At 32.4% G+C, this 15,931-nt stretch overlaps 1 protein-coding gene across 1 annotated transcript in view; it reads right to left on the reverse strand.

The window, feature by feature from the left end:
* Positions 1 to 15,931, reverse strand: part of LOC117177989 (dynein heavy chain 7, axonemal-like) — a 36,115-nt gene that overhangs the window by 13,167 nt on the left and 7,017 nt on the right. The window contains 20 exon segments of the mRNA XM_033369152.1: positions 47 to 498; positions 570 to 791; positions 1,310 to 1,441; positions 2,922 to 3,091; positions 3,174 to 3,519; positions 3,614 to 3,862; positions 4,260 to 4,544; positions 6,029 to 6,286; positions 6,375 to 6,653; positions 6,753 to 6,868; positions 6,948 to 7,179; positions 7,279 to 7,480; positions 7,602 to 7,828; positions 7,950 to 8,094; positions 8,166 to 8,431; positions 10,890 to 11,237; positions 11,315 to 11,529; positions 11,665 to 11,897; positions 11,989 to 12,365; positions 15,329 to 15,523. Coding sequence (XP_033225043.1) covers positions 47 to 498; positions 570 to 791; positions 1,310 to 1,441; positions 2,922 to 3,091; positions 3,174 to 3,519; positions 3,614 to 3,862; positions 4,260 to 4,544; positions 6,029 to 6,286; positions 6,375 to 6,653; positions 6,753 to 6,868; positions 6,948 to 7,179; positions 7,279 to 7,480; positions 7,602 to 7,828; positions 7,950 to 8,094; positions 8,166 to 8,431; positions 10,890 to 11,237; positions 11,315 to 11,529; positions 11,665 to 11,897; positions 11,989 to 12,365; positions 15,329 to 15,523 — 4,949 coding nt within the window.

The raw sequence follows: 15,931 nt of genomic DNA on the forward strand, positions 1-15,931 counted from the left end.
CCTCATCATCTTTATTTTGATATTTTAAATCTTGAACTTTGAGTACCATAGCCAATGATCCAACCATTGTCGAAGAAGTTCAATAGGTGGCTGTGCTCCATACATTTCTTTCATAGGCATGGATACATCATCCACAAATACAACCCACCGTTTTCCAATTGGAGGGCCATAAACTCCCTTTCTTCTTCTGTCAAGTTTGCTCATGATGATATCCTGAGTCTGATTGGCTGTAGTTTGAGCCGAAAAGTTCATGATCAAGGGCTTATAAACCACTGTGTCATTTTTCTTTAGCAAAAAATCAGTCACATAAACTGATTTTCCGGTACCAGTGGACCCAACAAAGAGAACTGGTTTCTGATGTTGCACCAACATTTGGAAAAGGGCTGTATATCTAACTGTTTCGATAGTTGGTACGATTATTTGGTTTACAGGGATATCCCTTGGAATTGAAGGTGTGTTTAGAAGTTCATCTGACCACAATTTCCATTTTCCCTTACCCTAAAAATTTTATTAGCGAATGGTTTAAATCATTGGTTAAAAAGAAAACTGTCTAGAATGTAAAATAAGACCTCTCTGATGAATCTGTAGTCAAAAACGAGACCATCTTTAGGCATCACGAAGATGTAAGGCTTATGAGGTGGAGGCACTGGTTCAGGCAAATTAAATTGCTTTGCCAGAGAAGCAGGAAATTGTTTTTCTAAAAGACCACGGAATAAAATACTAAACATTTCTCTATACTGTGCCTTTAGGGTTCCGCCCATTGCCCAGATGCAGGAAAAGAAGAAAGATCCCTAAAAAAGTATTAAAGTGAAATTTCTATCAAGGAATAGTTATTTATGATGCAAGTGCGCAAAATAGGCGATTGCCGAAGAGTATGAAGCTTGCAGCATATACGCCAGTGGCTCGAGGTACAAGCCAGAGGTCACCGGACATCTACGAGCGCGAAAAGTTGAAGACAAATGCTGCAATCAAACGAATAGCAATCGCTTCTGCGCAAGTGTATCATGCGCTATTTTTTGCAACGACCATCCGCGGAAAGTACTTAGCACTTTTTTACAGTTTTCACCAAATTTCATATGCCATATGGCGTTTTTCAGTCAAATTTTGTAACATTTTTTAAAAAGAATTTTTAAGAATATTTCCATTTTTCCGATGTACAAAATTACTTATTTTTAAAGTGCGCATTTGTGTCAAATGCGTCAATTCGCAAAATACATGAGTTTCATATCATTGAGTGGCATGGAAGTCCTCCCTTTCGATGTGGATGTTGCAAAAAATAATTTATATATGTAAAAAGTGATATTTTCACCTCAACTTGTGCTCTTAGGTCTAATTCACTAATGCCTGCGGCTAACTTTTCATCCTTATAGTCATCGAGGTAACAGTCCATCAGATAAGTTATTGATCTTAAGAGATTTGAATCGGGCATTGGACATATTTCCTTTTAAAAATCGTGTTTATTATTTATATTTTAATAAAATATTTATTAGGAGTACTAAAGTCGGGCCTTAATTCTGCGAAACCTCCATATCTTGAACTTCTCCTCATTTACTGCACGCTCAACTAATCGTCCTGATTATTTTTTAGGTTTGCGCATATGATGCGCAAAGATTGAAAAAATCCGCCATTACTAATTGCTTCATGCATTTCTACTACACAACTTCAGTTCCCCTCCAAGTGAACTCGATAAACTGAACTACTCCCCCCGAAAAGTTCATAGAATCAAGGTCCACATTTTTATGAAAAATTTGGGACACCTTACCTGTGTGACCTGCCTTATTAAATTTCAGTATGTGGTTCGATCCCGGGCTAACCTTTGATTGAATCGGATCAGTCGATAAGTTTTTTTTATCAATCGATAACAAGTTGGTAAAAGGCTATGCACACTACCAAGTGGTTATTTTTTTTATCGAAGAAGTTTTTGGTATATAAGTACTTTTTAAAATAAGAAAGGAGTTTTTTTACCTTACCATCAGTTTTAATTTATTATTATAACTCGGCTGGTAAAATAGTACTATCGGCACAATGCAAGAAAGCTGTTTAACCGACCGTTGTCTAATTTAAAAATAACCATTTAGTATTTACGAGAACTACTAGCTGAAATATTCCAATTTTTTACCGACTGGTCCATACCAATTTTTGCCTGATCGAATAGAATTATCAACGATAACAGAATCTGGAACCATGGACATAGGAAGCACGGGACTAGGCATGCCATCCTAACCTGGGCGAGCGGGGTTGAATCCACGGGAGGGGGGAGAATTCCATGAGCGGGGAGAGCCGCTATCTTACGATGTGCCATTTGATTATGCGCACGAGCATTTTTGCCGACAAACTGTGCATGATAATATAAACATGTGGGCGCTGCCATGTTTGTCGCGGGACATCAAAAGGTGTCGGACCTCCGCCTCATTGCATCACCCCCGCAATGGCATGCCTAGTCCCTTGTTTCCTATGTCTATGTCTGGAACCAATCAACTTGCCGACCGTCGGTTAAATGTGTCACGATGATAAGTTGTCCCAGAATGTCATATTTTCGTACTACACTCTACTCCCGAAATAAGACCTGTTTCGGATATGGCTTGCATTGTTATTGATCCTAAATCGGGGCAGTCCTAATGTAAATGCACAGGAATGCGTGAATCATTTGTGCTCTATTTGGACGCATGACGCAAGCTGATGCCACTAACGCTCTGAGTGTGCGGCCCTCGAGCTGTTTGTCACGCTTGACTGAGTTTTCTTTCGGCCTCGCAGCTCCTCTTATCACGAAATTGCGGATGCCATCAATTCAAGGAACTCCGTCAAATTGGGGGTCTTATATCGGGAGTTTAGTGTACTTTTATTAAAGAATTTAGATTTAACGATTCAAGATCTTAAAAAGTTCGTAGGATACTAAATACGTTTCACGTAAATGATTTTACCTCAATCCCACCTCGTCGTAATAAAAAAAACAGTGGTTTGCAGAATCGCAGAAAAAGGGAATCATATAGAAAGTTTCTCAGCCATTTGCTAAAAACAGCAGGCGTCGTCTCAATCCAAGATTTTAATAAGGGTTCCCATCCCAAAGCTGAAGGTTCCATGTAGATCATGCCTTTAGAATTATGAACATTTTTTTGAGATCAGATATATATTTTTTTAATTCAATGGAATTTTATTAATGAAAAATTAATTACCACAACGTGAAACAGTAGCAGGAGAAGCAGCCTCGAGATCCATAGGTTCAAAGATAAGATTAGTGGTTGGTGCCAGCTGAATAATTTCTCCACTCATTAAGCACAATTTTTTATTATCATCCAAGACCGTGTTCATATTTTCTATCCAAACAGCATCAATGGGTCCGTCAAAAATTAACCACTTTCTGTTTTCATTTGTGGAGACTGCAAAAGCTCGATAACTGACTGCAAGAACACCATCGCTCCATTCATGGGAAGCTGGATCAAATTGTCCGTACAATTGGCCCATGGTTATGGATTTTGGATTTATGACTGTTATCTCGACCTTGTGTTCATGCATCAAATTCTGGTAGACGAAATAATGTAGGTAAATTGATAACTATGTCTTTAAATATATTTTAAATTTTGTATATAATTTTGAAAAATTAATTTATACTAACTCTTTTTTCGCATAGGGCTAAAGCCTCTGCCAGAATTCTATAAGCTGTCGATTTTCCCCCGAAAGGATATCCAACGATCATAAATCCATGGCGCACGATCATCATTTCGTAAATCTGTTGAATTTTTTCTAGAAAAGCTGGCGTGCATTGTATATTTGCTGCAGCACATGCTTCATAAGTACAAGTATTTAAATGAGTGTAATCTGGTTCTGGTAATACGACATTTGGAAAAAGGTCTGACGTGATGCCCTAACAATTGAAAAAAATATATTTATAATATTATGATTTTTTTTTTAATATTTGTTAATGTAAAGGAACAGTTTTATAATGATGAGAATTTCTTTAAAGGGGACTCAAAAAGTTTCTTCGAATGTTTTTTTTGGACAGGTAGTTTTAAGCTGTCTCAAGAAAAAGTGTGAGCCTACTTTCAAAATAGTTATTCCATAGAGTGTAATGTTCTCTCAGATGAAGCGATGCCCAGTAAAGTTTTATTTAAAGAAAGTTTTACTTGTTTTTTGAGAAACCTTTATTTTAAACTAAAAACACTGTTTGCAATTACCTATGAAAGAAAAAGGAAAAACTTGAACAGTTTTTCAGTTAAATATATTATATCCATAAATTGATAAGAAAAAAAGGTAAAGCTTACATGAAAGAGTGGCAGATCTGGGCTTAAGAATTTCGGTAGATTGACATCCTTAATGCTCCGTAGCATCAAGATATCTTCATTTTCGTTTGGGTACTTCAGCTTGAGGTTACCAGCAGCCACAAGAACCGATTTAACGGCTCTCATTCCATAGTCGTAGTGGTTTTGGGTCGATAGTTGCTCTGAGCAGAGTTGATAGGCCATTACGATTTTTACAGACAAGGGTCGAGCATTATAGAATCCATAAGAGTAAAGTGTATTTTCTGCTATCAATCCATAATCGGGCACCTTTTAAGAAAATAGATTAATTAAACAAATTTGGCAACCAGTTTAAAAAATCTTTATTTGAAAACATTTAATCTAGATTTATTTAATTAAGAATATATTAAGATGACAATATTTAGTTAAAACAATAACCAAACTAACAAATTTGTAGGTTGAGATGAAAAACGGGAAAACGCAAATTATATGAAACGGGTCGGAATAATTAAGAAAAGAATGGAAAAAAAGTAATCAGGCAAGATATGAATAGTAATGTACTAATAGAAAAGAACCAAAAGTAAATAGAAGAAAAATAAGAAAATACATAGATTTAAGGCGAAGGAAGGTTAGGAAGAAATACGATGCATACGATGATGAATCGAAATGCTATTGGACAGTAAATTTTAAATCATTAAAGGCGAGAAATATGAAGATGAATATTGACTACATTGAAAAGAAGAGAATGAAGAACAAACGCTAGTCTAACATGCTAGAAAACCATCGAATTTTGGTTAAAGAAGATTGTGCATGAGAAAAGAAAGGAAATGAAGATCAGAAGAGCAAGAGGGGAACATTTGAAAGATAAAAAAGATGTTAGATAAAAGTGTAGAAAAAGGTGGAATTTCGGTTGAAAAAGGTTGTTTAGTTGGAAAGAAGAAGAAGAAAATTACTATGGAAGATATGGTTAGGTTCAAGTAGAAAAGACCAGTGATTGTGGGGAAAAAGGGAGAAATGCGCAAGAAAACCAGGAATTGACAGAAAGAAAAAGTAAAAGAGAAGGGATGAAGAGGAGTAGAAAGTATAAAAAGGGGATATTTATAAGAAAAAAAGTAGGGAGTTAAGGTAGCAAGTGTGAAAGAAGAGTGGAGATTATCGCTTTGAATATAGCACTAATAATAATACAAACGATAATAATTAAAAAATGGATGGAAAGTACGAAATCAACTTCCAAGGAATACACGTAGATACACAGTGCAAATAAAGATAATAAAAAAGGGGAAACCGTTGATGAACATATAGTGATCATGGAAATGAGTAGGAAAAGAGTGAATGAATAGGCTGAAATGAAAAAATGAAAGAAATATTTTATAGGATTCGAGAGCGAAAGATCGTAGAGAGGAGAAGGAGAATGGTAAGGTTACAATATAGGAAGATGAAATACATTTCCGTGGAAAAGAGGTACAGGATTAGGAGATAAATAAGAATTAAAAAGGGAGAATATAGGTCACGAAGAAATGAAGCGGATATACGACACGCAGATGAGAGGTGGGAAAACATAGAGGAGTCACGCTTTAACAGTTTGTATGAAGAGATAAAGAAGAAAGGATGGCTGAATTATGTATAAAAATAATGATATAAAATAGCTAGAGGATAACAAGATTTATATTAGTGGAAGAGACATGAAAGAATTGCTGAGAAGGTTATGTGTGAGGATAAAATAGATTAATAATGTAATAATAAGGAACTAAAACTTTTAAAAAACAAGCTATAAAATAGAATCCATAGCTAACCATCATTGCTACCGAACGGAAAAGAGCCTTCAAGTTATCAGGCAACTCCGTTCTGCCAGCATATCCAGGATTCATTGTAATGAAAATAGCACATGTTGGATCCAAACCAATTTCAGTTCCTTCGAAAACAAGGGTTGATTTTCCAGTATTGATTGCCCTTTGAATGGTTAAGATCTGTTGTGCAACCACAGACAATACTTCGAGGTCGATTCGGTTGAACTCATCAAAGCAAGACCAAGCTCCAGAGGAAGCAAGACCCTGAAAAGTTATAATCAAAAGAAAGATAAAGAAAGGTCCAAGTTATAAGTTATAAAGTTGCGAAATAACTTCACGGACAGAAACCTACTTTAAAGAACTTTCCTAAAGCGATATAATCTAAACCGTCTGAACAGTTAAAGACTACACATTGTTTGGCGACAGCCTTTGCTAAATCTTTTGTGGTTTCTGTTTTTCCAGTTCCAGCAGGACCTTCTGGAGCCCCACCAAGATGCAAACTTAAAGCTCCAAAGAGAGTCCGATAACATCTATCTGTTAGTGGAGTTATAACTAAGCGAGAAGTGTTTCCAAGATATTCGTAACCATATTTTAAAGAAGAGTTGATCATCATTGTCAGCATATTTTCATCCTAGAGTACAATTTTTTTTAATAATATATAAAAATGTGAAATAAAAAGTACGGCAAATCTGTAAACTACAACTAGATAACTAATGAAAATTTGTCTTACGATCCAGTAATAACGAAGCTGACAAAGCCACTTGAAATCTGTATCATTTTTGACATTCTGTTTATAAATTTCTACTAATACATCTCTAGAATGAACGTCTATCGTTACTAAAGCCTCTGCAATTAAATTCAATTTAATTTAATCATGCAATTCTCTTAATTTTAAATATCATACATCGAGTTTTTTAAACCTGACCTAAGGTGGTACGATTTTGTTTTGAAAGCTTTCCTCGAACGAGAATAACGATTTGGTTAAGCTCGCGATTACACACGTCTATGTAATTTTTTAAGCCATCGGCTATAGGAAAAGCGGCTGTGACGTCAGCAGTCCAATAAAGTTGTGAGATGCAAAGAATTGTCTGTCCTGGCCATTCGAGGACCCATTTTTTTCGGAACTTTTTGAGATAGTCATCTTTTGATCGAATGACCTTGAAAAAAAGTTCAATCGGTTTATTTAAATAATGAGGCGCTCAAAATTTAATTATTAATATTACTTTAATATTGATATAAAAAGACTAAAAGTTTACTTGAGCTCTAACACTTTTCTTCATGGCAATTTCTAACTCGACCAACCATTTTTCAACCTGACCTCTTGCTGCTGCAGTATCGATTATATCCTCTAGGGTTATCTGTTCATCTTCAGAGGATTTCATCATCGTTACTTCCATCTGGGGTGTGAAACTCAATTTTGCGATTCCTTCAAAGCATTTTTTCAAATGGGGTTGAACCCTAATTGTAAGAAAACAGGATTTTTTAAATTGATATATGTATAGTTTACTTCGAACCGATTGTTTTTATAGGATATATATTTTTTACGACATACACGTACATAATTTTTTAAATAAAATACCTCGTCGGATCCTTTGTTTCTGATAAAATTTCCAATAACTCGTCGTTGGACAGGAAGAAAAATCTGGGGAAGAATAGTCTCTTTTTTTCAAGATAATCATTCAGCCCCTTTTGAATTAGTTCCAGTAAATTTGTGGATTTCTTTAGACGATCTAACATCTTCTCAATGTCTACTACAGACATGACTTTTGGATTTGCTACTACTGATGACATGATGTCCCTCCAAATCTGGGGACATAATTTATGACAATTTAAACAATTAATTTCACTATTATAAATGAATTAAGGTATTGAATAGAAAAAATTAGTATGAAATATGAGCCAAAAAAATTGGCAGTACTTTATCAACAGCACTAAAGCGACGACCCTCTTCCGGCATTTGCTGCTGGATATCAGGGGAAGAAAATATGGGCTCCAAATACATCCAAGTAGCTTGAACTTTAAGCCAATAGTCCATAATATCTTGTAGCAAATGTAGCTTGGATTCCCAATCTCTAAAACAGTAGATCCAGGTTAAAAATAAGTTATTATTTAAAACTAGTCGAGTAGTTATTCTTAAACCCACAGTGTTTCTTTTTCAAATGGTTTTATGTAGAGAGAGTTCTTCATGGTTTGAGCCTTGGTTAGATGATCATCAAGTAATAATTGAATATCATCAATACTAGCAATCACATAAGTTCCAGTATCCCGATATGAATTCACTGAAAATTGTATTTCGGTCCAATCCGCATGCATTTTGAGTAAAGCTTTCTCTAGATTATTCTCTTTCGTTGCAGCCTCTGATATGCCTTCAAATTTAGGTACATATTCGTCCAGTCCAAAGTCGACTATCTTTAAATATTATATATATATCAGTATATATAAATGGGATAGAAAATAAGACAAAGCTAAGAGAAGACCATTTTTGAGAAATTGTATGGAGCTGAAAAGGCCGAAGGAATTTTACGAAGAGGTTAATTTCATGTAAGAAAAAGGAAGATATAGACAATGTTTCGAAAACATTTAGGAAAAATTGGCAAGGGATAATGGGGTCGAAAATATACTACATCGGTTGGTTCTACGAATATTATAGGCTATCTTTCCGCTACGGATAAGGATTAGGCAAACAGCATTTAGCTAAGTTTTCAGGAGGAATAAATAACATATTATTTTTTTAAACATTTTCTACGAATTTAAAACTCCAGTATTTTGTGTTAATGTTTACAATGAAATTTAGGCTCTTATAAATTTCAAACTAAAAGTTTTAAAAGATTTTTATTTCTTTTAACACTTCTACGTGTTTATTAAATTTCATACAAAAAGAAGATAGCCTAATTCTTAACGGTAACGAAACTTGAAACGACAGCCTATTATTCGTAGAAACCATCGAAATTATCAATTTTGGGAAATTTTTTATTTCCTAGTTGACAATCGTAATTCTCTCTTACTCCCCCTCCCCTCCAAAAAAAGGAACTTTGCCCAAAATTCTCTTGAAACAGGGGAAATTGGGTGATTTGTTACAAGAATATGTGGATAATAAGAGAATAAAATCTTTTGAATAAAATTAATGTAAATACCATACAGAATTCAACATGAAACGCTTAGAAATACTAAGATTGCAAGTCCAGATACTGCATTTTCAACAAAATATTTAAACTTTTAACTGAGTAGTTAAATTTTAAAGTCAAAAAGAAATTATTTTTTTTAGAAGTCAGTTGAATTTTTAACAAAAAAGTTAATTTTCAACCAAGAAAGGTCACTTTTCTACCATAAAAGATATATTTTTTTTGCCAAAATTTTCCATCAAGAAAATGAATGTTGTACCATGAAAGAGAAATTTCCAAAAAAATGGTTTAAATTTTAAGCCAAAAAGATGAATTATCTAGAAAAAATTGAATTTTTAACCCAAAAATATGATTGTTCAATGAAAAGGTTTATTTCTCAACAACTAGTTACCTATTCATTAAAATATGTACTTTTGCTCTTAACTAAGTATGTAGTTTATTTTTCAATAAAAAATCATAAATTTTCAACGAAACATGTAATAGCTGATATTTCAACCAAAAATTAAATATTATATATACAATATTAAATATTTAACCAAATATTATGATATATATTTCAACCAATATTTTCAGGGAGGATAAAAAGCAGTCGAATTTAACTAAAAAAGAGAAAATTTCAAAAAATAGTTGAATCTTTAACCTAAATATTAATTCGCAACTAAAAAGTTGCATTTTGTACCAAAACGATGAATTTATAACCAAATATTTGTGCATTCAACTAGAACTGTAAATTTCCAATTAATAATATTAGTTCTCAACTAAAAATGTGACCAAAGAGATACCCCCAAAAAAGAAGATAAATTGTATGAAAAAAGAAGATAAATTGTATGAAAAAAGAATAGTTAAATTTTTCACTAAAGAGATCAATCTTCAGCCTAATAAGTAAATTTTTATGAAAGCTGTAAAACTTTCACCAATGTAGTTTTAAATTATTTATAAAAAAAATATGACTTTTTCACAAAAGACTCACATCTTCAACAAAATAATCAATTTTTCCACAAATAGTAGAATTTTCAACCAAACAAGATGAATTTCGAATGTTTAATAATCGTCGAATTTTCAACAAAAAATTATGGTTTTTTTTTGGTTTCTGTTAATTTAGTTTGAATTTAAGCGAAAGAATGAGAAAAAGAAGAAGTTTCTTAAAAACAGGGGGAACAAGAAGAATTCTTGGAAAAAGGGGAAAAGAGGGGAATAGGGGAAAAAGTGTGAGGTCCGAAATATGAAAATGATTTTCAGACTTATTAAGTTATTATATTGAACTGTACTGTTGTAGGGATAGGGAAACTTATCTGTTATACAAAATTCGCCCAATTCGCAAACTTTGTTCAAAGTTATCATCAGGACGGCTCACTGATCCCCCCCCCCCTCTTTCACAGCTACCTTTTGTGGTTCTTGGAGAAGGGGGAGAAGGAGACGGATGAGAACAAATAATTAAGAGTTAGCAGAAGGTGTAGAATGAAAATCGGTGGTAGTAAGGTAGAAAAATTGAAATATTTCAGAACAACTTCAATAAAACGTGTGAGAAGTCGAATGAAAAAGTACAGATTACTGTGTAAACATGAATAATAATATATATTGTAGAATGTTAGGGGTAGAGGTAATGGTAGAGGTGATGGCAGAGGTATGAGCAAAGGAGAAAAAAAAGAAGACAAAAGAGATTGTTTGAAAAAAAATATCAATAAAAAAAAAGATATGGCTTAATAAAATCGAATAGAATAAGAAAATATAGAGTAAAAGCTCACCTTAGCCAGGGTCATATGCTCGTCGACTTTGATAGGAAACCCAACAATCTCTGAGACTTGCTCCCAATGGCGGCTTTTCATACCCGGATTTCCAAGAGTCAATATCAAAGGCATATGCTCTCTGAATTCTTCGATGCTTACTCTTACAGTTTCTGCCAATTTTCTAACAGCTGGCTCTTGGAAAGCTTTTTCTAATTTGAAAATAGTGCGGAATAATGTACCCGAAACTGTCTCAATATCATCAGGATCATGAGATCCAACCATCGAGTTCATCCAGTTACTGTGATTCGTCAGAAAATCACAGGCTGAGTCGTAAAATTTTTTGTAAGGCCCGAGCTTTTCTGCAATCTGAATTTTGAATTAATATTCTTTCTATTTGTAACCATCATTTTTGATTAAAATCTGCGTAAAATATTATTTTGTACCATTTTTCTTAAGGGGTATTGAGACAGTTCCCAACCAAACATTTGTTCCTCTTCATTGAATTTATCAATTGACTCCATGGCAGTCATCAGACGACTTTCAAGTCTCGTTGCCTTTTTTTGATAGCGAAAAATCTCTTCAACATTGCCCCAGTATTGCATTTCATTGCAATATTTCCAATATAATTGAAGGTCCTGTTGGAATTTTTCAATCCGGACTAGCAAAGCATCTTGATACTCACCAGTTTTACTGTCGATTATGTTTCGATGTTCTTCAAAAATTAATGACATTCGATGATACCTTAGAGTTTAAGATTGTTAGCAACTTGTTGTATCAAAAGTAATATTGACACGAAAATCTTACCATTGAAAAGCAAAATTGTTAGTTTTTATTTCCACCGGGGTTAGTAAAGTATAATCCGAAAGAAATATAATGTAGTTCATTACTTCCCTGAGTTTGTCTTCCAAAGTATAAACCATTTCAGTTTCTGCCTTTTGAACAAAAGCCCTGAGTTTCATTAATTCAGCGGTATTTGGAGGTTTGCTTAATGCTTGATCAGCAATGCTTTGATACTCTTCTCCTATCCTATTTGAAAATTTGTTATTTATAGAAATTTTCAGAAGAATAATTGAATTTTAACCACATACATTATTTTTAAATTAGCAAATTTGCTCACGCTTTAGATTTGCACTGATAGTCCAAAACCATTCTATTAACTAAATCATCCTTGAGACTTCTGGCATTGTCAGCAATGTAGTCCAAAAATTCTTTTCTGTGAACTTCGAAAAGCCCAGTGAAAGCAGTGCGTTCAAATTCGACAGGAATATTTTTCGATAATTCATCATACTGTTTAATTAGTTCACTGTATTCTTGAAAACTATGTGGAGGATCAGCTCTCAGAAATTCACCAACAAATTGTCTAGATTCATTATTAACTAAGGACATGTAGTTATTGAATTCGTGGAGTTGAAGCTCTGGGCCGATTCTGTGTTCTTGTATCAATTCTATTATTTTTTTACCATGCTCTTCTACTATTTCGTTTAGAATAACAGGCTAAAAAGTATTACACTTATGATTCTTAAATTAAATTATCTAATAAGTAACTCATAATTCATTTCATTCGAGGGAAACTAGCAATTTTGATTTTTTTTATTTATTAAAGGAAAACATCTTTTGCATGAAGCTTCTCGTAATATACTTTTGTTCAAAAGGATACAAACAATTCACATGAATATCAATAATTTTTAAAAAATCATGAGAATTCGAAAGAATATGCAGAATAATTTTAATTCATTCAAGCATATTCAAGCATATTTAAAACTCTTTAATTTTGAATTGAATTTCAATTTTCATGATGGTGTAATTTAAGACTAAAATATTACAAATGCCAGGAAAATTTTATTATTAAATCATTAAAAATTGAAACATTTCCCTATTAAAAGCTATGATTGTTTTAAATTTATTAATTTTATATTAAAATGTTCGAAATTTTTTTGTTTCTATTTGAAACGTACAAAATTTTCTGTTTTCTTAAATTCTATAAAATCGTTTAATATCGAATGTCTCATTTTTTATTTTAAATGATCCAAAATAACGAAAATTTGAAACTTCATTGAAAACAAAATCAATTTCAAATTGAAGGGGTTAAAATTGTGCAATTTCAAACATTGAAATTATATATAGAAATATTGTTTCTTTTTAATTTGTCATATATCTTAGAATAGTCCGATATTTACTTGAAGCTTTAAAAAAATGAATCACTGACAATTAAAAAATATTTGATTGAAAAATTGGGAGAATAATGATTAATTCTGAATAAAGTGTTGAAAATTGAACGTATTAAAGTTAAGGTCCGTCCACTCAGCGCCCCTACCAAGGAAAATTATAAAATGGAATACATCATATTCCTTTGCTAATTTTAAGCTAAAAAAATTTTTTTGCTCTTTGAACTTCGGAGAAAAGGGTGGCGGCGCTAGCAGGACGTTCACTCAGAAACGCCACCTACTAAAACTCACTAAAAATGATTATAATGCGGTGAACGATAAGTGGAGATTTCTTTGCTTTTTTGCTCTATTATGACATATATTACGTTTCCCAAAAAACTACCTCTAAGTCTTACACAACTACCCCCTGTGATCAAAAACGTTTTCAAAATGGGAAAACTACCTTCAACAATGTAAACATGATTTAGGGCTTCCAATTAATTACGTGACACTTAAAAATTTCCCCTTCTTTATAATTTCCTCCAATAACTACCCTTCCACGTGAATGTATGCAGCGGAACATATATGTATGAAAAAGGATAAAAATAATGAAACTTAGAAGAAACTATTGGTCCATATTTTTTTGTTCTTTTTTTGCTCTTCGATAATGTATAATACGTCACCCAAAAACTACCGCTAAGTCGTACATACCTTCCCCTCGTCATCAAAAACGTTTAAAAAATTCGAAAACCACCTTGAACAATGCAAAAATTATTGTGAATTCCAAATTAATTACATGACACTTGAAAATTTCCCCCTCTTTATAATTTTACTGAAAAACTACCCTTGCACGTGAAAATATGCAGCGGAAGATGTTTTGTTGCATACGCTCACGTGGAAGGGTAGTTTTGGCAATATTATAATGAGAGGAAAATTCTCAAATGTCATGTAATTAATTTGGAGTTATAAATCATTTTTACATTGTTCAGGTTGGTTTTTCAACTTTTAAAACTTTTTTCATGCCGAGGGGAGGGTATGTATGACTGAGGGGTAGTTTTTCGGTAATGTATTATATATTATCGCAGAGCAAAAAAAGAGCAAAAAAATATCACCTAACAGTTTCTTCTAAGTTTCATAATTTTTTATCCTTTTTCATACACATATGTTCCGCTGCATACCTTCACGTGGAATGGTAGTTATTGGAGGAAATTATAAAGAGGGGGAAATTTTTAAGTGCCATATAATTAATTTGAAGCCCTAAGTCATGTTTACATTGTTAAAGGTAGTTTTTTTATTTTAAAAACGTTTTTGATCACGGGGGGTAGTTGTGTAAGACTTAGAGGTAGTTTTTTTGGGAACGGAATATATGTCATCATGGAGCAAAAAAACAGTCGGATTTGTTTAACTATCAACATTCCGTAGTAGACATTTTTCCATGTTCAATTTTTCCCAATTAAAATTACTTTTTATATTGAACTTATTTTAAAATAATTCATTTTTAAATAATCATAATGGAAAATTTTTCAATTTTTAGAGTTTACAATGACAATGAATTAAATTTTTTGGCTCGCACAAATTTGCCTAATCAACTTTAATGTTAAATTATAATTTTTACATTCTCATCCTAATGAGAAGGTATTGGTTTTATGTGAAAAATTACTCGCGGATTCTATCAAATGTCGACGTTTTAAGACACCCTGAGACAGAAAAAATAGTTTCTACGCCGGTGTCTTTCTGTCGTCGTTGTCGTCAATTTCAAAATCGTTCAATATATTTGTGATAAATTACAAACAAAATTTCTTTGAAAGATATTCTAAACTTAATATTAAAAAATTTGTTTAGTAATGGATTTTTTAATTGTTTCTATTTTTAATGTTTATAAAAAGTCAGAAACTACCGAACTACTTGATATATAAATCTTCTTTATCATTTACATTTACGGACCCTAAAGCCAGAAAACAAAAAATTAATAATATTATTATAATTCACACCTGAATTCCAAAATTCAAAAGAATACAGAGAATTCAAAGAAGATCAAGTTGAATAATTATAAAACCTGCAGATAATTTAAACAGAAAAGATGAATTTTAGAAACATAGTTGGAATTCAAAAGTATTCAAGAGAATCGGAAAGAATTTAAGGAATCACTTAAACATTCTATGGAATTCAAGGGAATTCAAAATATTGTTGTAAACCTACACTTAACAGTGGTTAATCCATTAATTATGTATTTTTTAAACGGAAAACTGAAAATGATTTGAAATCAGAGATAATCTTCATAATTGGATTCATTTGCTAGTAATAATTAATTACCAGCAGAGACTGGCGATGCGGAGACGTGACGTAATTCTCGTAAAGCTTTGTTTCCATTCTTGCGTAGACAGAAACTGCAGTAAAGAGAGAATTTAATAAGCCGAGTAGCGTATCAATATAGAGTTTAAAGGATGGATTGAAACCAATGCTTTTGTTCCGTACCACAACTTCCAGATTAAAGCCACAATTATGATACTGTTCAAAAATAAAACCTTAGTTATGTTTCTTACTTGTAGAATTTTGATAACATTAGAAATTTTAGTTTCTAAAGCAGTCGTATCAAATAATATTTGATAGAGTAAATATCATTATAAAATAGTGTTAATAAATAGTGTGAATAAATAGTGCTGATAAATAAAATAAATAAAATAAATAAAATAAATAAAATAAATAAAATAAATAAAATAAATAAAATAAATAAAATAAATAAAATAAATAAAAAAAGAAGAAAAAGAGTCAACTAAGATATTGAAATGGTAGAATGGAAGAAATAGTTTTTGGATTTGCTTATAAAGTTATAAAGTGAGGAAAATATGGTAGAGAAAGAGATGGGGAAGAGGGCATATCAAGGGAAGAAATAGTTAAAGTTTTAGGAATAATGAA

This window comes from Belonocnema kinseyi, chromosome 8, assembly GCF_010883055.1.
Source record: "Belonocnema kinseyi isolate 2016_QV_RU_SX_M_011 chromosome 8, B_treatae_v1, whole genome shotgun sequence".
NCBI lineage: Eukaryota > Metazoa > Arthropoda > Insecta > Hymenoptera > Cynipidae > Belonocnema > Belonocnema kinseyi.